At 39.6% G+C, this 23,331-nt stretch overlaps 1 protein-coding gene across 3 annotated transcripts; it reads right to left on the bottom strand.

Moving 5' to 3' along the window:
* Nucleotides 1–1,944: 1,944 nt before the first annotated feature.
* egln2.L (egl-9 family hypoxia-inducible factor 2 L homeolog) lies at nucleotides 1,945–18,743 on the bottom strand. 3 transcript variants are annotated; one of them, XM_018228528.2, is made up of 7 exons: nucleotides 18,257–18,743; nucleotides 16,582–17,406; nucleotides 16,231–16,491; nucleotides 6,626–6,745; nucleotides 5,862–5,998; nucleotides 4,781–4,848; nucleotides 1,945–3,299 (listed from the first exon to the last, which is right to left on the bottom strand). In XM_018228528.2, the coding sequence occupies exons 2-7, from the start codon at nucleotides 17,215–17,217 to the stop codon at nucleotides 3,247–3,249; spliced, it is 1,275 nt and encodes a 424-aa protein (XP_018084017.1). In that variant the 5' UTR covers nucleotides 17,218–17,406; nucleotides 18,257–18,743; the 3' UTR covers nucleotides 1,945–3,246.
* Between the last annotated feature and the right edge of the window lie 4,588 nt (nucleotides 18,744–23,331).

Genomic DNA, 23,331 nt, shown 5'->3' with positions numbered 1-23,331 from the left:
GCCCAGATTCTTGAAACAGTCTCTAAACATTTTATAATGGAATGTCATGGAGATGTTTGAAGTTACTCCATTCACTAAGGACCCAGAGAGGAACCTAAGGATTGTGTCCCAAAACCACCAAAAGCAAGGTATGTTTCATATCTTCTATGTTTTCAGAGGAATGACGGCTGGTTTGAAGAAGACTAAAATAATTGTATGCACATTAGAGAAAGAGGTAGTATCAAATGTTTGTTGTGGAGCTCACAATTTTCACGTCCTTTCCTTTTCCAGAGCAGGATCCACAGAAAAGCAGCTGACTATGGATTCTGGATTGTTTTTCAAACTATGGTCTTTAAATAGGTGCCTATACAGGGATTTGACAGAAACATGTTATTTTGCTGGTAGAAAAAACAGATGGACATTTTTTCACAGTAACTTGATTTAAGGTTGGCATATAGTACATCAGTGATTTTTGTACTGGGGGACTACAAGGACTCAATAGACCTTATTGATATTTACAGTTTTTCAGAAATAAGAATAAGCATAGCTGTGCCTTTTGGTCAGGATCTGAAACAGTATAGTACATAGTATATTTGCAAAAACAGTATCATCCACAGTAGCAGTGTTTGGCACTGAATGTGTTACATTTGCAATATCAGCATCTCTGCAGCAAAACCCTGCACCAACACAATATCTCTTCCCTAAAATGTAAGGGATTCTGGATTTGGCTTAGTTACCTTATATTCCAGGTGATGAAAGCATCTTGTAGAGATGATTCTTGATTCAGAGCCGATAGATGTTAGTAGAGAATATGTTCGGTGACATAGTGGTAGGTTTTGGAAACTAGACAGCTCAAGAGTTGGTCCTTCAATAAGGTCAACCTGTGCACCATGACAAGGGATGTTTCCTTCACAAGTAATATTAACTATCATTTAAATACTGCCATTGTTCCATGCAGCACTTTATACATTGAAGAACATGTTGTTGGGACAACATAAAAGATTGTTGAGAAATGGTAGTGGTTTAACTGGCTAACAGAATTTTACAGAACTATTTGGAGCGGAAAGCAGCAAATGTTCTGCCATACCATCGTAATTTCCTACATATCTCTATAGACAACATTCACTAGATATCTCTAGATAAGGAGTGCCCATACTTTACTAATGCAAGGTCTACTTTTAGTGATGTTGTCCCATTATGATCTACATCCATGAAAGTATTGTTAGCATTCTGTTCCATGGAAAATATCTTAAATATTATATTGATGAGAGACTTTAGATTACTATATTTAAAAACAGTTATTTGATATGTAACCTTATAATAAATATCTGAATGAAAAGTTATGAAATAAGAGGGTAAGATAAGCTGTTTGTTGACATTGTCTTGAGATCTGCAGATCACCAGCTGAAGGTCTACTGGTAGATCCTGTTCTACCTTTTAGGCACCCTGCTCTAGATGTTTGCAAGAGCTATCTGAATAGAATTCATTTGTTTAGAAACTTGAAGTATTTTTGTTTTTTACTGGAAAAAAAACAATAGAAATGTCATCTGATTAATTTGTAAGTCTAAATATTGTATTTAGACATGTATAATAGGTTGTGCTGTTATTGGCAAACTAAAAACTGCTGCACTTCAGTCATTTAGAGGCCTCCTCTAATTGCACTAATAATTGTAGAAATTAATAGTGTTTTTTTTCTAAGATAACTTTTTGAATAAAAAACGTAAAGTTGGCAAATGGTCTGATGACCAGTTTTTTTTTTATCTTTCTTGTTCATTGTACATAATCACAATATTGCAAATGAATAAGTGTATTGGTAGCATTGATTAGATGTGTATGGTCACCAAAGCCACTTCCACTGAATTATAGATGGAAGGTTGCAGGCAGACATTCATTTGTCTTTTTTTAAGCTGGGTGCAGACTGCTGTAATTCTGGCCCTGGAAATTGATAAAATCAAAATGCACTCATCATAATGAGGTATTTTTATTGCAGATACAATAGAAATCTTTATCTTTCTTTCACATAAAAAATCTGACATTCCTCCAGCAGATAGGAAAGTAAACCTTCCCTACCACAAGTGGATTTCTCACATTAACCATTTCTGGAATTTGAGAGGCTTTGCAGGTGCACAGAGAGTGGCTAGAGGTAGCCTGTTGTGACAAGATCCTCAAATTCTCCACCCTTCTCTCCAACCAACCAATTTTTGTCAATCTGTATAGCAGTGCTGTTCAAACTTTGAAGAATCTAAAGATGGCCCATAAGTAGTTCACATAACTCCTTGCATACTGGAAGAGGCCCAGGTACACCTGCCTGAGCCTTCAGTTAAGGGAGCGGATCCAACCGTACAGATGTAGAACAGGAATTCAAAGAGCAGTCAAATATTTTTGATCTTATGTGTACCTAAATAAATTTGATTTCACACTTGTGTTTGTGAAGACTGCTCTTTGAGTGCCTGCTCTACATTTATACAATGGAGATGGATATTTCTCATACCACATGTTCAAATGATGCCATTCAGAAGTCTACAGAGCCCTTCAGCAGTTCGAGGACCGCAGAATTCTTGTTATGGGCTTCTAGCTTGACAGTCACTCTCCAAAGGAGCACTTTAAAGGGAAAGGTAACCTAAAAATTAAGTCTTCAGGTGTTGAATACCACAGTAATCTAAGTAATGTGATAACAATAGTCTACAACATATGGCACAGTTATTGCTCAGGTGTATTTCTAAGAAATAAATAACAGATACCTCCACCATGGTGATTTTTGTTCATCTGTGGAGACATGATCACTCTCGTCCCCTTATAAATTGCACCGGGTTCTTATCTGATGAAACAACATTTTGATGTCTAAGAACAGACAGGTCAGAGCTAAATTATGCTGTACAGGAAAAGACAAAAATCTCCCATGTACAGGTATTGAACTTGAAGAACAAAAATATTTAACCATGGCCTGTAACCCTCTGCACATCTCTAGGATCCAAGTGAATACCTAATACTTATAACCCACCATGTCTCTGCTTTAACTCATTGAAACTGCCTTCATATTACTTGTCATTTTGTGAAATACAATGATTTAAATTTAGGAAACAGAATCTGCACAATTTTAACAGCTGGATGACTCCACCCTCTGTGACTTCTCTTTATCCACGGCTGTAGAAAATGTTTGCAGGTGATTACATAAGCATGTAGTATCCAGCCTATGTCAGGGTAATAGCAGCTGAATTTTGGTAGTCACTCCAACATTATGAGCAGCAGCAAGTTAACCAATCCCTGTTACACAGTACCAGGGCACGAGACTGGGACGTGAATGCCTTTCTGTCCGGCAGCTGTAATTGGGGAGAGAGTGGAAAAACAAAGTTACAGCGGATTGACAGAGTAAGGGGGTATGTGATAAAAGGCGCTAAAATTTGCCCAGGTGCACTACCCAATAGCAACCAGTCAAAAGGTATAATTTACTGGTCAGCATTTTAAAATTGTGATACACAATCAGAGAAACGACTGGTCTGCCCCTGTCCACTGTCTTGTGTGTGCACTGACAGGTATAGGATTGGGCTATCAGAGAGCACACTGGACAGATTTTCTCACAGAAACACTAGACCATACATTTTCATGCCAAAATCCCTCTGTGCACAATGATCAGGTGATGCTGTGTCTGCCAATGAGCACACAAGCAAGAGTGGACATAGAGCCATTGAGAACAGGAAGTGAGAAATACAGAACATACAAAGTGGAACTTGTACATTGTCTTGTTTGTCACAGTTTTCCTTGCACTCCTCCTCAGTATGCTTTCGTATTCAAGTATAATAGATGAAAAACTGATGACAATAAGCAATAATCAACCTGCAGAACACCTTTATTGTGTGGATCACAACATGTTTGCGGATACCTCAAATATCCCAAACATGTTGTGATCCACGCAATAAAGGTGTTCTGCAGGTTGATTACCTTGCATTGACAGCAGTTTTCATCTATTATACTCTAACAGGAAGTGAGAGTATGGTGAGTGGCAGACACAGGAGCATATTTGTTATGCTGTGTAGAAAACAGTGGAATTATACACCACACATCGCCAGGATTCTCTGTGTAAAAAAATCATAGCATTTTAAAGCATTTTTTCCTATGGGGCACTTTAAAAACCAAATTCAAGCTGAAGATTTAAAAAAATCCAAGGTGAAGTAAGCCTTACCTATTATAGCGGTTTTGGGGAGAATTAAGCATTAATAAAATTTGGTGTTACTGTTCCTTGAAAATAAGTCCAGAGTGAGCCTATGATAAAATCTGGTTACTTTGGCTGGCACATGAAAAGGACTCTAAACTTTTCTTGGCATTACATGAAGAAACAAGTCTATGCAGAGAGGGGATCCATGGCCCTTTCTAAAATTCCCCAAGTAGAGTATCTGTATAAACCCAAGCTGGTCTCTCATATTAATAAGTAAACATAACATCCCAGTCACCTCTTATCAGATAGTTTGGAAGTAGAAAATTCGATTCTCACATGCCTGTGTATTTTTGTTATCCCTGTTGACCCCCCCCCCCTTATTTATCTTCCCTTGTACCCTCCCTCCCTCCAAAAAAAGTCCAAAGTGGCAGAAAATCTAATCACACACTGTTATGAAGTGAGCTTTAATGTAATACATTGCATTATCTTGTAAAATCTTTTATCCAATGCAGTAGTTTGTATAACGCTAGACTTTTGTATGTGAATAAATGAATAAAATATTTTATATCCAAAACTTAGTGACACAGCTTGCGACATGGGAGCATTGCTACTACTTATATTAATACAAATTCTTCACATAATACTTACCTAGCCTGTATTTATTTTTGGCCTCTGCTCTCTCCTTTGCATCGAAATACCAGACAGTGATGGCATAACTGCAGGGAACGGAAACAAGTCATTACCAGCAGCTACTGCTAAATATATATATATATATATATATATATATATATATATATATATATATATATATATATATTGTGGTAGAGTGACTAGGAAAAGGTGGAAAAAGGTCACTCTAGCCTTTAATTTCTCACCAGGTACTGAGAGAGGCTCCAGGAAGGGAGTTATTAAACAGAGAATCAGCGCTCTGTTTAAATACTTTGGTAGCCAGGGACTACATTCCGCAGATCCAGTCCAGAGATTGGAGTTCACCTTCCACAGGAAAGCTGTCTTGTGGAAAGGCTATTTAAAGTTAATTAGAATGGGAGAGTGTGTCTCTCATCAGGGCACAGCAGGTAGGAGACCTGGCTGTGTGAGGAACTTCCAGAGGAGCTGGGAGTGCCGCCTGATGCTGCATGAAGCAGAGGGAGCCAGTGGCTGTGACTAAGAGCCAGATTTGTTGTCTGTGTGGGACATTGAAGAAAAGCCAGGAAGCTAAAAAGTTCACTCCAAGACTGTGAGTACAGGGGTGAGCCGAAACAATTGTTTTGTTTGCTGGTAGTCCACAAGGGGCCCAGCCTAGTCAGGGACGGCTCCAGAGTTGGAAGGTAGTGCCCAATGGGCTAGGTTTTTTATTTTATTATTTGTTTGAATGATAAAATGGCCACCCCTGTGTCTGTGGACAATACACTGTGTTGGTGAAAAGTGGGAAAATAAACGTGTGTTTTCCTTGAAGAAGCTGTGTGTCCCTGTCTTTATGCTCCTTTTTCCTATGCTGCCTGCTCACCATTGACTAATCCCCCTAAAAGTTACGTGTTCAAGCCGCCAGCTTATATATATATATGTACACCCACATATAAATACAGCACAACACACTAAAACACGTCATGCACTTTAATAAGACATCACTTTATATACATTTTATACACCAACACCCCACACAGAAACATGCTTACAATCAGAGAACATACACAGCAGAGGAATACACTGACACACACCCCATCCTCACCGCATGGCAAAGGCTGGTTTTACTTCATGAGGATTGCGCCGGTCTGAATAGAAGATTAATAACCGATCAAATAATGGCTCAATGTTGGCAACCACCGAACGTCCCTCGGGGAAAATCTGCAGGAGCCCCCCATGAACCTGCAAGCAATAAAGGGATATACTCCGATTGGTATCTTCCATAGTTATTACAATTAACTAGTCTTTTAACTCATTAGTTTTAACTCATGTATTCATGGCTCATAAATGTTTCTTTTTAATTTCATCTTCAATATAATGTTTAAAAGATGTGCTATCATAGCTGATTCACATTTAATTTGTAAATTCTTGCTAGCAGAACCCTTTAGCCCTACTGGTTTATTCTGTAACCCTTGTCAATATATTGCAAGACCCCTCTTTTTAGAATACAGGTATGGAATCTCTTATATAAATGATAAAACAATGCCTTCTACAGATATGATGATTTCACTATTTACCTATGTAAAAGGCTATGAAAGTTACCAGATTTCAGAATTCACACTTCTCCCACTCCAGTCACATTTTCCAAAATGGTCTGAAAAATCACATTCAACATTTTCTAATTGCCTAGTTGGTGAATATTGCGCTTTTGTTCCTTTAGAAAATATTGTAATAACTGTCTCTTTGTTCAGTGAATGCCCTCCTTTGTTTAGTGCACTCCACTTTGTTCCTGAAGCAGATAGATCAGTTACAACTTCTACTTTTATTATGCCATTCCGTACCTCCTGTTAGCCAGTGAGAGAGTCCTACCTTGGCATCCCAGTTCTGATTAAGGTAATAGATACAGGTTAAGCAGCGTCCATCTCTGTTCGGATTATCCACATGTCGGACATATCCCATGCCATTTCCAGGATAACATGCCACCATTGCCTGAATGTACAAGATATTAACTCACATTAAGGTGCATCATGCGCTCATTTAAAGATACTTATGTTTACATGTACACACCTCAGTGGGGAATATGTATTCAATGTGACATTAACATATAATTAACTGGAGAAACAAAAAAAAAAAGAAAAAGCTGATCTGATGATTTTCAGAAGCCACCTCATACTGGTATAATACAGTTTACAGTTAAACTAATAACAGCAAACAGATGACTGGGTTACTGGACCATTACAAAGGTTGTCTATGTTAATATATAATCCATTTTATGACACCAACGTGCTCTCAGTGTGCATGTCACATTGCATTTAAAAACCGATTATACTGATATTGGGGATCCTGACCAAGATTTAGGCAAATAGGTAATTATGAGTCCTACTGTGAAAAAGCAGTGCATGGCAAGAGCAGTTATTATTATTAGCTCACTACTAACTGTTTGGTCACACTGTTGCTTTTTACCAGTAATTTTGGACTCATTTTAGATCCTCTCTTACCCAGTATGTGTGTATATGTGTATATGTGTGTGTGTGTATATATATATATATATATATATATATATATATATATATATATATATATATATATATATATATATATATATATATATATATAAATATATAACGAAATCGTAGATGATACCCGCACTCCTTCACATTTGTATACAGTGAAGTTGATCTAATCTTTCCCAGCTCTGGCCCCATGTGCGTCAGTGCTTTAGGAAACCTCACAATATCCTGCTGATTAATCACCGGGAGGCAAGGCCACAGCATTCCAGTCAGTCACTCTTAAAATGGCAATGCCAGAGAGGGAGGACAAAAGCAATCTATACCCGCCTGCGCAATTGGGGGCTATTTTTATCTGCTTGGTGGGATGGGGGAAAATTTCCCGTGTGACCTGGTTAAAAAAACACCAACCAATTATATTCCCAGATGCAGCTGAAATGGTTACATAAAAGAAAGGGAGGAATGATACAACACCATAAAAGTAAGAGACAACATTGCAACTAAAGAATTTGGGAGTAGCTATATAACTGATGATCCCATAGCAACATAAAAGCAAAAAGCTGTTACATTAATTACAGGTGAATTAAAGAAATCCTTATGTAGGGGCATCTGTTTTATGACTTAGCATTTTGTTGCATGTATGGATATAGCTGAATAGCTGATGCATGAATTATTCTTTAGTTATGTAGGGGCCCAGGGCAAAGGAGATAGTCTCCCTTCAAATATGACTATACCACAACGTCCAGTATGCCCCTAGCGTTTCTGGTTGTTGACAGATGTTGAACGTTGCAGTTGAACAACAGAAGGGAAAACAGGCTAAGCAAGTAATACTGTTCCCTTATCACCTAACTATTTGAGCTAAGGAAGAGCCGCAGAATCACTTCTCAGATGCGGTTGCCCACGCTGCTATAGGCCATGCTTGTATAGTAAACATAGGAAACATACTGCATTTGTTGTCACTGTTTCCCCATACTCTCGCACCTACCATTATACACCATTTTTTTATACAAAAGCTGCAAATGTGCAAAAGTGATTTTAACTGAAACCTTCATACTGCCAAGCACTCTCTTCTCAGAAAAGTGCAGCCTCATTCATGATTTCGCAACACTACAGGACCCACAGCACTAAAGATAAAGGAAACGTCAGAGGGCAGGATTCAAACCTGTGACCTCCTGACTCACCAGCAGCTGCTTGTACATACAGGCAGAATGGGGCTGGGGCAAAGAATTGCTGTAGGAGGCCTAGCTGCATTCTATACTTCCCTAGGACAAAGCATGTGACTGACAGATAGGGGGGGTTTCACTAAAATTCTAATTAATCTAATGTTATTATTAACGACCTAACGCCCATCCACAAATTTAACTAATTTATCAATTCTTCTTCAAAAAATTGTGACTTTATCAACTTGTCGCTGCAACAACTTGAATTTATCAGATTATCAGAAGAAAACCAGTGTGGATCACTTTTACATAACCTTTAGCAGCTTTGAGGTATAATAAATCTCCAAGTTTTTCACTTAAAAAACTAAACCAGAATAATTTAAGGCTTAATAAATAGGCCCCTAACCGTTTACATCTAAGTACAATTAACTACCTGTATGCCAAGGACCGGGACATGCTGCACATACTAACAAATGATGTAAAGCTTGCTCATTATTCAACAGGGCAAACATTTATGTATTACTATGCCACTATAAAATAAGCAACTGCTAAAACACAAATTATCTATTAGCCTTTAGCAGGGCCGGAACTAGGGGTAGGCTGATATAGGTACGTGCCTAGGGCACAAAGCTGGAGGAGGGGGCGCCAGGCACATACCATCTCTGCTTCCTACCTCTAGTCCAGTCCCCTTTCGACTCACTCGCATTGCCAGCTGTGAGGAACTGTGTGGGTGTGAGCTGCAATTTGAACGTGCACACTCTTATTCAGCGCCTGGCTGTCCTGGCCCAAGCTGGCCTTTAGTGGCCAAATCAATGAAAAATACAGGCCAAGTCACCAGAGGTGTTTCACCGGCACTGTTCCGACATCAATCTACTACTTCCACCCCAAATCACTCTGCATTGACAGGCATGGCATTGGTCTGTTAATGTACAGACAGGGTGGATTTCAATGCTAAAATGCATTTTTTTCAGTTTCCACACTGTAATCTGAAATTACATTAGCATATAGTTTGGTGTATACTGCAGATTTATACCTACTGTGATAAACTGCCCCTAGCGTGTACCGAATACACACCCACATATGAATGTTTGTGATCTCAACTTCAAATAGAACAAGGAGTTAATGCTTCTTCAGTCAGGAAGACAAGTGAAGAACACAAGAACATTTTATTTATTTTTGTCATGGTTTCCCAGCTGTGTGTTTGTTTGGGATTCCAGTATGGAGTTAACCAATGGAGTGAAGTGAGGCTGCACAGCCACTGTAGCACCCATTATCCACGTTTAGGCACGTTAGCTTATTGTAAACACACTCACACATGATTATTATTATTATTATCCTTTGCTTTTATAGTGCCAGCAGTTTCCACAATAGGAAACTGCTTTACAGAGATCATACATCATTCACATCAGTCCCCACCCCAGCCCCAGTGGAAGTATCAGTTTCCTCTTTCACACGCACACAACACAACTAACTCTGTAGGAAGGAAACACGATGGCTGAATATGTTCTGACACTGGCTGCTGATTCGGTCACAGAGGACACATTGGCAGCTCATTGGTCCATACATTATGCCAACATGGCAAACTGCCCAATCAATATTGGACATTGCCCCATTACCTTTAGCTGGGTTTGAAAATTCTCTTGTGCCAAACTCACTTCAGGACATATGGTCCAACAATTCTGTATGGGCCCCTATTGTGATAGGATCATTAGCCTACTGGTCAACCACCTGGGTGGTCAAATCTGGCAGAGATACGACTGTTTGATAAATTTGGCAATGAAGCAGATTGTGTCTGAAAAGCTTGAAACAACCACAAACACACAATCATCTCACTGCATAAGAACATTTGTAGCAAGTACTTTGAGCCTCCCACTAAAACACAAGGGTTTGTCTCTCCTGCCTGCCTCAGTACTGTGTCCCTGAGCTGATATACAAAGCTTCTGCATCAGATATAGTTATAGTAGATGGCTTGGGTGCATGTCTGCCCCCAGTCTTAAAATCAGTGCCATTATGCGTGATTACCAGGTAAATATGATTACAGTGGTACCGTGCCTTTAAATGAATATTGTAAATATTGTATAGAATGGCCTTTCATCGGCAACTGTTTAATTGGCCTTCATTTTTAATAGATTTTATCAATGTATCCTTTTCTGCCTTTTTCCTTCTCCAGCTTGCAATTTAAAATCTTTTCTGGTTGTTGATGTTTTTCTGACCCCTGCCACCTTACAAATCTGCCATAGAACGAATTGCTGGCTAAATTGTGTGAATGTTTATACGCAAAGTGTTCCTTGTGTAAAAAAGGCCCAAAGCTGATCCACGTATACAGAATATTCATTATAAGAGCAGTAAGAAAGAAGTAGTTTGATTCAGCAGGGGTTATTAAAAGGTAAATATCACACTGTAGAGCAGAGAGCTCTAATAGCTGATAGCAGGCGTTATACATGCATGATATTAAGGTGTTATTTATCATTGGGTTAATGTAATCTGGACCACCACAAAGACTGTTTTAAATCAAACAAACTCATACATGCACAAGCCCATACTTCTGTGAGAGATGTAACCAAACAGTAGTGCAGTTTGGCTATCTACTATAGGGCCATATTGTAACAACATCCAGTTAAAACATCCTGTCTGCAGTAGAAGCTATGGAATATACGGAGGGTGCCTAACAGATTATCACCCCCATGAGTTTCCTTGTCCTTTAACTAAAGTTTTCAATGGTTACGGCACATGGAGCTTTGGCTGCATTTTTTCTGTAGGCAGAGAGAATCAGATCTGCTCTTTTTTTTGGCCTGAAAATGCAAAGCAGGCATTTTTGGGTCAACCTCCTCTCTGTGTACCTGCCCTCAAGTAGATGCTGTTCTTTCCAGTGCAGATGCACAGATGTGGAAGAGAGCGGATCCGCTTTTTCCATCTGCAAAATAAATAAAAAAAACAGGCAGAGAGCAGTGGAGCCAATACTCCATGTGTCCTTGCCCTTAAAAGTTATTTTTAAATGTAATTGCTGTATATTATGCAGCCTGGCTGTTTATATTCTCTACACTCTGGCTCTAACTCCTGAAACAATGTAGCATATACTGGTCATGAGTTTTTTATATTTATGTAATTTGAAATGAAGCTAATGTACTTTATTATAGCCTGCAGGAACTCAGTGTGAGTCGGCTTAGAAAGAAAAACAATAACAAGTCAAGTACCCTGAATAGACTGACAAATATATCCTTATAAATGGTGATTAAATGTTCTAAATGATTCACTGAAAGTTGGATAGCAGAAATATTGTAGAACTTGTTTCTGTTCATTTTAACTTCACCGAAACAGCCCTCCTTTGCAAATATTTTGTATAAATAGGGAAAATGTAGGATGGTTTTCATTCATCCGGGTAATGGTATATCTATAGTAATAAGACAAATCAACTGGACTTGCAGTATTTTTTTTCTCTTAAAGATATTTTGTTAATTATCCAACTGCCTTTTTCAATTCAGAATGAATTTCTGTGTTGAGAAAGGGAGTCTGATGACTAGTGAAACGTTGCAATAGAAAAAAAATACACCAAGTCCAATTGGTTTGACATATTATTATAGATATAAATGGAACATTATACAATTACAAGAAACATGACATTTACATTTTACAAACAAGATTTAAGGAATGGAGGGGCACAACACAAGCACAGCTTATCACTATAGTCCACGGCTCCTCATGATGCTTGATGCTTGTAGCAGGCTCCAAAGCCCCACCCTGAGGACTTCAGTCTGCAGCTAGTGCCATTTTCACAGGCTGATTCTAAAGGTGTAGATAACTGTTATGACTATACAGCAAGGAAACCTTAAAGAATCCTAGTGTTCTGTCCATAGTACACTTGGAGCTGTGCAGATTTCACTTCCCTTTTCTTACCGTACATTAGAAACTGAACAGGAAGCAGACATCCCTTGCATACTGCAGCTATGTAACACAAGAAGGCCTCTTATGAGAACAAATACGGAGGAAAGGCATATATATATATATATATATATATATATATATATATATATATATATATAACCTGAATCAGACGCTTGCACTCTAAACCAGTCTTCCATGAACGTGGGTGCTGGGTCAAAGTATTTATGTAGAGTTCAAGAGGACCCGCACACCTTGGTTAGTGAACCAAAAATTTCTTTATTTTCAAACTTGTGCATCCAACGTTTCGACCCACATTAGGGCCTTTATCAAGGACCTTGATAAAGGCCCTAATGTGGGTCGAAACGTTGGATGCACAAGTTTGAAAAATAAAGAAATTTTGGTTCACTAACCAAGGTGTGCGGGTCCTCTTGAACTCTATATATATATATATATATAGTTTCCAAATAAGTATGGCATTTTTAATAATGTGTAATATGCCTACAATGGCATTATTTTTCTGGATGGGAAACCAGACAAGGTGTCATGGATAGCAAAGTATAGGCAGGAGGTGTGAGACCGGTATGTGGTAGATGACCTAGGACTACAAGGCCGTTACCGTCGGAATGTGACGCTGGGTGACAAAACGCACGTGTCAAGGCAGATGAGACAGGAACAAGGTAAGTAATATAAAGTCGGATAGTGTCGCAACGGTAATCCGACGCGACACGACTGTTGGATGCAAACGCTGCAAGCTGCATTTTATCGCCCAGCGTCGGATCCGACAGAAACGCATCTAAGTCGGCCGTGTAGTCCTACCCTAAAACAGTTTTTTTGCATCGTGAAAGAAACTGTATGCACATTTTCTAAAATACATTCATTAAAGTTTTTTCATTGTTTTAGGCTAATGGCCTACAAGACCACACCTGTGCAATGCCAGAAATAGCATCAGCCTTATAGACAAAAGTATGCAGTTTCACATGGAAATCTTCTCCGTATGTGTGCGTGTTCACAAGCTGACACCATGTCTGTCAGAGTACCAAGAAGAAGGAGCATGTGGCAGTGGATTTGCTTTTCTCCACCTGCTTAACCATTAGCCTTAAAGTTATGGGTAAATATAATTGCTGTTGTAAGCAGTTTTTGTTTATCCCTTTCTGTTCTCTGGGTCTGATTCTTAACACAGTTTAACAGGAGTCAGTTTACTCAAGGTCTTCTAATCAGGCTAAAGTTGACTTACTACATAGTTATAGGTCAGAGCTAGGACTGCAGAGAATGTAAACAAATATTTATTTATTTATTACATTAACACCATTAAACAAATATTTTAATGTACAGGTATATGGAAAAGTAACATAAAATTTAATTTTCTTTCACTTTTTAGGAGGAAGACCCCTTTAAACTGTAAGGTATGTAACCAGGAATGTAACACTTGCTGTGGGACTGATAAACACATGTAGACTATATCAGTCAGTGAACTTGTTACATCACAGAAAATTTAAAGATACACAACCACACATGTAACCTTTCTTTAACACTATTATGTACAGTATGTACTACCTGTTGTTTTCCTGTCAGTTACTCTGAGCTATTAAAAGTTTAGAAAACACAAAAGTATAAAAAAAAAAAAGAAAAGTAAAAATCCAGAAATGTAATAACTACCCCTCACCACACACACACGGCTTCATTGCATCATTAGGTAAGGGGCATTTTCGGCTTTAAGAGGCACCAGAGCAATATACTAAATGCCTGCCTTGTGCGGGACTTTAATGTAGAATAGGGTACAGAGTGCCACCACTCCTAAAAATACAAGTTCTCCGTGCATTGGCAAGGGCAGTGGTACACGGGAAGATTTTTCCGTGATTTTTATGCACGGCTGCGGGCAACAAAATCTCGTGAAAATGCCTCGCCATTGCCAATGAAATCGCTGGTGGTATGCCCAACTTATCGCTAAATCTCCCAAAGTTGCCTCTGAAGGAAACTTTGGGTGAATTAGCAACATGTTGGGCATGCCGCAGCGACTTTGGGAGATAGGTTGCCCGCAGTCATGCATAAAAAATTGTGTGCAACAAATCTGCCATTACCTTTAGTGTGCAATTTTATGTCCCATAGTGTGCATCAGAGGCAGTAGTACATGAGCCCTAAGATCTCAAAACTGCAAGGTCCATACAGGCAAAGGGGTCAATAACAAAGCAGTTGCGGTTGCACAAATTTTGCTACAGTCATTGTGCATAGTTGTGCTTGGCATCTCTGGTTTCAGTTTGGCTTCTCCTGCCTTTGTAAGGGTTATGACGCTCTGATTCACATATTCAGCAATGTAAAGTTATTTTTTTAGTTAATTTTCCGCAGGCGTCAAAGCGCTATTGCCCTTGGCTCTATAAGGGGGCCACTATACATGACAAGTAGACTCCATCGATGTTTAATTGCAAGTCAGTCACTTGAGGCAATTGCACTATATCAGATTCTATGGCCCAAACATTTTTTCTGTTTGACTATACAGTGCAATGGGTAGACCTTGTGACAAAAACACAAGAGACCCAAACTACAATTCAAAGTCAACAATGTCAAACAGAAAGAGTCGTAGCAAATTCTGTCCCTGTCCAATAGGGTAACTCAACCATAAGCCAGCTAAGGGGCACAGACTTTGTATCTATTTACAGGAGGACATAAACAAGAAAAAGCTATGGACATGGAGTTGTCACTTTCAACTGCAGGGTGACACTGAAAGAGACACAAACATAAATGACATGAGACATCAGGGTGTATTGCACAGACTGAAAGTCTGCCATGGGCTCTGAGTTTAGTCCCTTCCAGTGAAAGGTTACAAAGAGAAATAAAACAGGAAGAAACTATGGGAAAGAGAAGATGGAGAAAGAGAAGTAGCATCTACTCCAGGGTCACACAGTCATCACATATACAGTAGATAATCCCTATATGCCATGCTAGAAAAGTACCACACTCAACAGGCTCAATTAAGCTGGCCATACACGGGCTGCTAAAAGCTGCCGACAGACCGAGTCGGCAGCTTATTGGCCCGTGTGTGGGGCCCTCCAACAGGCTTCCGAGATCAATATCTGGCCGAAAGTCAGCCAGATGTTGATTGGGCAGGGTTAAAAATCCCGTCGGATGTTGATGTGGTCCCACGATCCGACCGCCCGTATTGACTGCCCTAAGGCCCACGATCGGATCAGCCCGATATTGCCCACCTCAATGTGGGCACATCACTTGTTTGGTGATCTACATGTATGGCCACCTTTAGAGTAACTAATTTTAACAAACAAGCAAAAGAAATTCCAACTTCGGTTTTAATTACATTATTATGATCTTCCTTAGGAAAAAAACAAACAGGTTTGGCTTATTTTTTTCTTAAGAAAGATCATGATGATAAGATTAAAACGTTGGAATTTGTTTGTTAAAATCAGTTACTCTAGCTGAGCCTGTTGAGTATAACACTTTTGTTGCTTTGTACTCATTTTACCTGCACCCAGGCATGTTGTGTTTTTGTTATATATCTATCTATCTATATATATATATATATATATATATAGAATCCATAGTTCCAGCGCACTCCGTACATATATTGCAGGACCCAGGTGCTACCTTAAAATGCTGTGTTATCCATCAATTGAAGAAGTCATGTGCACAGCGGGATTTAAATTGTTAAAAAAATCCACATTTTATTTAAATACTTTTAAAAACAGAACTGGTCAACGTTTTGGTCTCTATCTAAGACCTTTCTCAAGACCATATATATATATATATATATATATATATATATATATATATATATATATATATATATATATATATATATATATATATATATATATATATATATATATATATATATACATATACACACACACACACACACACACACACACAAACACATGCACATGAACAGTAATAAGCATTTAAGCATTTCACCTACCTTAGTTCTTCCATTGATGACATAATTCTCCATTTTCCCATTGCAGTGCATAATGACCTCATCTATTTTGGACATCAATGCCCCAATGTTCTCACAGCCAGGCTCCTTCCCTTCCACCCAGGCAATTTGGTCTCCACGGATGTTTTTGGATGGTATGGTCCTCTGACTGACAAGCTGGCCATCCCGAAATTTTCCACTTCTATTAAGCATCTGCACTTCTTCCAAGACCCTGGATCCTAGTGCTTCTCCTAAAAAGTGATCCTTGACACAAATACCATAGTATGTTATGCAGGGAACAATGTAGTCTAATGACATTCGTAGGGGAGATACTGCTGAACTTTTGATACCCACAGGCCTTTGTGCAAGTTGCCCTTCTCTTGTGGAACTGGATTCTTGGTGAATATGGGCATCTTCGTGTACCTCTGTCTTGCGTCTTTTACCCTCCATGGGAGGGAATACTGAAGGACCACTCTCTGGGGCAATCCCCCTAACACCAATCTCCGTTAGTTCATTTTCCATAAATTTTCTTTTAGTGGCAAAGCCATCTGTCCTTCCATTCATTTGTATTCCAACTTCTTGGCAGGGGTTGTTATTATCAATTTCTCGGATGAATCCCCTCTCTCTGCTGACTACTGTCCCACTCTTTGCAGCTCTCACCAGCTGCATCTCTCCACTGGCCAAACCCATAGCCCTAAGTGTAGTCACTGGACAGGCTAGTAATGCTACCTGCTCTTCCTGTTCAGCAGAGGAGACCTCAACATTGGCTTTAATCTGTACAGAAGTGAGGTGATTGTGGCACTGATGAACCCCATCTAGGGAGTTTGTAGAGGATTGGACATCAGATGTTGGATGAGATGCCTTCATGGGATATTGTTGGAATCGTTCCACCCCCATCCCAACACACTGAACACTAGGCACAACCTCTGACAGGTTTGCAGTGTGAACTTCACTCCTTATACACTTTCCCTGCTGATGCCCTCTATCCATCTCCGTTTAATCAAGTCCTCTGCACGTAGCACACGTCCTAACCCCATTATTCAACTCCTACTGCAGATCAGAGTAACAATTAACAGACATAGCTCAACCACTGCAGTCCGAGATTCCCCAGAATATTCCCTGAGTCCTCTTCTTTTACCAGACATACAGCTGAGAGGGGAAAACCAACAGAACTTTCTCCTGTGGAGAAACAAAGTGAAAAAATGAAAAACAGGAACTGAATGGTAGTGAAGCTATCACGTGTTTTCCTTAGTTTTCTGTAGGAAATCTGCAGCCCTCCAGCTCTATATAGCTACAACTGGAAGTGTGTCTATCAGGCAAGGGTGTCAGAGTGCCACCTTTTCTGAAATTACGTGTCAGCCTTCCTCCATTAGTTATCATACTTCCATTGAAATAACGCTGGAATCAGGAGTTGTTTTTTTTATTTTTACATAAAAATATATTTTGGTGGCAACTCAACATGCTGGAGGATTGAATTACAGTAAATAGAACTGCCACATGAAACCATTTAATCATTATATCTACAAATTGAATAGAAATCTACAAAAGTAGACAAGTGTCCCACATTATATGAGTTGAAGCTTGTTTGTGTTTGCCTCATAAACACTGCTCTCTGCTATAGTTCTTATGAAAGCCCAGCAATACTGTTGATATGAAGCATAGCCTTTTTATGGTATGACATGACAGCCTTTATTTCTACGAGGAAAACCTAGGCACTTACAAGACCAGAGGGATAAATGAATCTAGGTGTCTGAAATAGGTTTGTTCCTAAACTTAACCTAGTGCTGTTCCTTATATTGTATAATGCTTACTCCATAGATTTCCATGCACCCCCTAATGACACGTATACAAGCAGAGCAAAGCACAGGGCTAATGCAGAGAAGTCCAGTGTGTGGCCCTCTAGCTGCTGAGCCCCAGAGCCCACATTCTGTGAGTTGTTACATAAATAACAGCAGGAGGGCAGCAGGTTAAAAAAATCCTACAAGCGACTTAACGGGACTACAGTAACAACATGGCACTAGATACTTACCAAGCGACTAACAGCTCGGCTCTTCTCCAGGGTGATTAGTGATGCTTATCAGCTGACTTTCCCCAGGACCACAGCACCCAGAAGCTTCTCTGCTCAGCCAAGCCGGGCTTTCCTGACTAGTGTGGGTGAGGAATTTGCCTATGGATGACTCGCGTTGTTGTAGCTAGTGTGCTCGCAAGATCGCCTTCATCACATATATCTCTCCAGGCTCTTGTACTGGAAGCGAAGGAGTTTCAGGCAGTGCAAAGTCGAACCCCTCCTGAAGACACACTGGGCTTGTCCTCTTCCAAAGCCCACGGACTGTTTTCTTTATGTCACTGTGAGTTCCGTGTTGAGCCCCGGAGGTGGTCCCATTACCGCCGAGCCTACAGGGGAAAAGGTAACTACTTGTGTAATAGCAAGTTGCCTTCCCTCTGTACCATGCGAGTCTGAGACACCCACTCCCACTCCATAAGGCTTTGTGTCATATACACGTGCACAAGTATCATGTGACAAGCGACAACGAGGAGAAAGGCGACGCCCTCGCGCGGCCAGCAGAGGGGGTTAGTGAGCACTTTTTTAAAAAAAAATCACTACACGGGCTCGCTTGTCACTCCTTTCATTTACTACAGTGTATATCCGTTATTTATATCCTATCTTTCTAACACCCAGAGATCGGGCAGGCAATTCTCACTTTGAACACTTATCCCCTAACACCAGCCTTATCCAACCCTTGCACCATTCCCACTAGCCTACGGGTAACTACCCATTATTCTCTATCATTATCTGATATCGTGGCCTTGTATCTCTCAGCATGGCCCCCCATATTTACCCTTTCATTTCCCTGTCATTCTCAGGTATCAGGCCCCCACTGTTACTTGCTCATCATACCCAGAGCTAACATATGAAGTCCCTGCCTGCTCCTATAACCTTCATACACAAGTATCAAGGCATATCACCTTGGAATAGGAACAACCTGCGCAATTAATACATCACGTCACGGATGACCTTTCCACCATTTTAACAAATATATAATAAGCCCTTGTCAGTGTCACCGTGTTAAATAACCCTGCCTGTGATAAGTAAATAGAAATGCGGAGTCGAAAATAGAATAAGCACTGGCCCCTACAACATTATCAGATGACTGAAGACATGACCAAAGCGGTTATATATATATAGTTTTTTATTAGTGAAGTTTAAAACATCGCACAGCAGTAGATCGTTAGTCTTTTTTCCCCCTATGGCTTTTATTCCATTTCCTTCCACCTCATGAGCACCACTGGGACGTGCAAACGAGCAGACAATATCAAGTATACACACGCGGGAATGTCCTGGGATAAACATTAGGGAAATCATTTTAGAGTACATTAAAAGGAAAATATCACTGTGTTTTATTCATCTGACTAAACATGTGCGAGTTGGAGTGTTCCTTTTAGTTACAAATATTTGCAAATACATTAGGAATGTGTTCGGCACAATAAACACAGGTGAGGTAACTTATCACAGAGCCATGTTCTGCCCTCTTCATCATGACATTTCACTTTTACATCTTAGCGCTCTTTTAACATTGCCTAGCAGGGCAGCTGAACAGTAACAGCGTTTGTCTGGGGGGGGATAATAGAACTTGTTACAGAGAATCTTGTAACCAGCTGTTACATTCATAGTTGCCAATATTCGAGCAAAGACTATGAGGAAAACAATTGTATCTGTGACGCTGTGTTGCATGACTTGTTACAAAATGGCGCAGTGTAGTACTCCAAACATCCACTACAGTTCATGGCAAGCAGATTTTATTTATATGCAGCTACTAGGATATGCAGCATCGAACAGTTTACAACAGGGTAAAGGATAGAGAGGAGAAACATATTGCATATATCTAAATATACAGAGATTAAGCTCCTGTGGTAAGACATACCTCCCAGCAGTCCCTTTTTTGGTGGGGCAGTCCCTCTTTTGTACTGGAAAGTCCCTATTTTCTCTGCACTGAACAGCCAGAAAAAGAAACAAAGTTTCTCACTTAATGTAGAGAGCACAGAGCAGCTAACAGATACAAATAAGATACTTTGTAACAATTCTGAGGCACTAAAAAACAATTTAGATAAGGAGAAATATTTTCAAACTTTCATAACCTGCCAAATTTTGTAAAAACGAACATGGTAATTAGGGGGTGTGGCCACAGAAAGGAGAATGGTCAAAAAATGTCACTGCGCTATGTGTGGGAAAATAATTTTGTCCCTCTTTTTACTTCCAAAATGTTGGGAGGTATGGGTAAGAGACATAGGGCCAGATTTATTAAAGGGTGATTTTCATCTAGCCACAACCCGCTGGTCAATTTTCATTTCTATGTTATTTTTAAGGGCATATTTATCCAAGGGTGAAAGTCAGAGTTTACAATTTGATAAATACACCTCTACAAATCCCATAGAGATAAATACAGAGCAGTAACATTTCACACAGGTGGCCTGTTGCAAGCTCTGTTAATAAATATGCCATGAAGAAACAAGAAGATTCCTGCCCCGTAAAGTTTACAAGCTAAGTGAATATAAATAAAGTACAATCTAAGAACATGTTGTTTAGTTAAAGGATTCTCTGTCTGTGTAGCAGAAAATAACCAGAAACATTCAGTTGCAGTTGTTGCTGCTCAAGGGGGACAACACCAGTTACTGAAAGCAATGAATGCTTCACAAAGTTTTGTCTCACACAAATCTAACTTTGTATCATTTTCTGCAGTAAATAAATGAACAAGCATTATGTTTTTGACTCATTTATTTAGTTGAAGGCTTGAATGAAAAATATCACATTTAAATTAAAAGGATTCATAAATGTTCAAGCACCACTGGATGTACCAGATTTTCATACTGTACCATGACCCTCTCCTTTCAGTGCCCATAGGTGGATGGATCTGACAGAATGATTGCAGGCAGAAGGGAGGCTGCTGTGGGGATACATGCTTTTTGTGGACCTCCCTGTCCCCCTGTCTGCTGGCAGGTAGTTACACCACTTGATCTATCTAGGACAATTAAAATCTCTTGTCTGGGAATATGTGCCTCCAGCTGAACAGCCATGTTGTCCACAATAGACTTTGTAACAGTATATAATATAAGTATAAAAAGAGTCATGGGCCCATAGGATAAAGCATCATTATCCTTCTCTCTTTTGTTTTGTTTTCGTCTTCCTGTGGAGAGGAGGCACTTTACAAACCCTTTACAAATATGTTAGAGGTCATTGCAGATAAATACAGACAGAGCACTGTTACATAGAAAAATATTCAGATGAACAAGAGGACACCATATGCTTCCACAGGATGGGGTGGGAAATCAAAAATTAGTGAAAGAATTATACTGCTAGCAAAACCAGAAATGTTTGTGGGGACATCACCTAGGCAGAGCTGTCAACTCCCCCAATTTTTTCAGGAATTATCAGATTTTCCACTCTGTCCCTTGGTCTCCCATATCTCTGAAGCATTCCCCTGATTCCTGACTTTTTCTAACGATTTGCAGGCAAAAATCTGGTTTGCACATACGCAGAACATTTTATCGATGTCAGTGGAGCAAAACATTGTGGTTTCGGTGGATTTGGGAGAGATTCTTTGTATGCATGTGATGTAAGTTCCACTGACGTCACAAACATGTAAATGTTTCGGCAGCATACTAGCACTTTCCCACTTTCTAAGGTTGACAGCTCTGCCTAGGTTACATAGCACAGTACCCAGGGGCGTAACTACAGAGGAAGCAGACCCTGCACTTGCAGGGGGGCCCAGTAGAATAGGGGGCCCAGTGAGGCCCTAATTAATAGCCAATTTTAATATGTCTGGGTAGAACAGGCCACCTTATCAATATTTTGGGGCCCTAAATTGAATTTGCTGTGGGGCCCAGTGACATATAGTTACGCCACTGATCAGTACCCTAAACTTACAATTATCCCTCAGTGGAATAGTTAGAAGTTAATGGGTTTCACAACAAGCATTTTTGGGCTTGATCATCATCATTTATTTTCCTGGGCTTTGAAACGTAGATCTGTTCTGAACACACATATATATATATAAATTATTAGCATCAGCCTGGTGCCCCCTGTTTTACAATACTCCCACCCTATCAGATTCTTGCACCTGGATTAATCCCCAAGTTCATTAGCACCTTCTTTCTATTAGTAGGCCACAGCAGGATTCACTTCCCAGTATCACTGCTACTGTTCTCTGTCATCTGCTTAAAGAAGATTTAGAGGGGCATTTGACCCATATATTTCCTTTCTGTTGTCACTTGCCTGTATATGGTACAAAAAAAACAGTTGAAAATGTTGAAAACATGGCTTTTATTGACTGTTTTGTTAGATTTGCAAAGTGACCAAAATGTGTGACCCAAATATATGGAGATGTCTCTCAAAACATATCTTAGTCAAGACCCCCACACCCGATACTTTCTTTAAACTGTGGAAGCATATGAAAATGATTACATACAGCTTTCAATAGAATTTGTGAAGCACACATAAATTGGTTTTATGCACAAATACAAAATAATTTCCATCACTAGGTTATCAGATTAAGAACCCATACAATGTGCAGTGCTTGACTGGATACAATCAACACGCTGCACACTGATTAAAAAGGGGTATGAGAATTTTATAGCTACTTTTCTTCCTTATTTTTTCTTTTGTCTTTTTTGCATATGGGCAGTAGCTCATAATTCTGGGAAAGACCTATACACACACCCCAAAATATCACACCAAATGAACATTAACACATCCCTTTTTACATGGTTGGAATGACAGAGACACTATGGACCCCAAAGCATATTGTGACATTGTGGCGTTCCAGTATTTCATGGCATGCTGTGACCCCAAGATATCCTGACAAAGTGGTGGCCCCCAGCATTTCATGATAGACACAGTGGTGGACCCTAAGTATTTTATGCTCAGCTTCCAAACATTTCATAACAGATAGTTGTGGCCCCCAAACATTTTGACAGACATAGACATAGGGGTGGCCCAATTATTTAAAAAAATACAACACAGATGTGGCCCTAAGCATATTATTAAAGACACAGTGGTGATTCACAATCATTTCATGACTGATACAGTGATGGCCCTTAAAGGAATTG

Source organism: Xenopus laevis, chromosome 8L, assembly GCF_017654675.1.
Source record: "Xenopus laevis strain J_2021 chromosome 8L, Xenopus_laevis_v10.1, whole genome shotgun sequence".
Taxonomy (NCBI): Eukaryota; Metazoa; Chordata; class Amphibia; order Anura; family Pipidae; genus Xenopus; species Xenopus laevis.
Note: the sequence above shows the minus strand (reverse complement) of the source record. Positions and strands in the feature narration are given on the sequence as shown.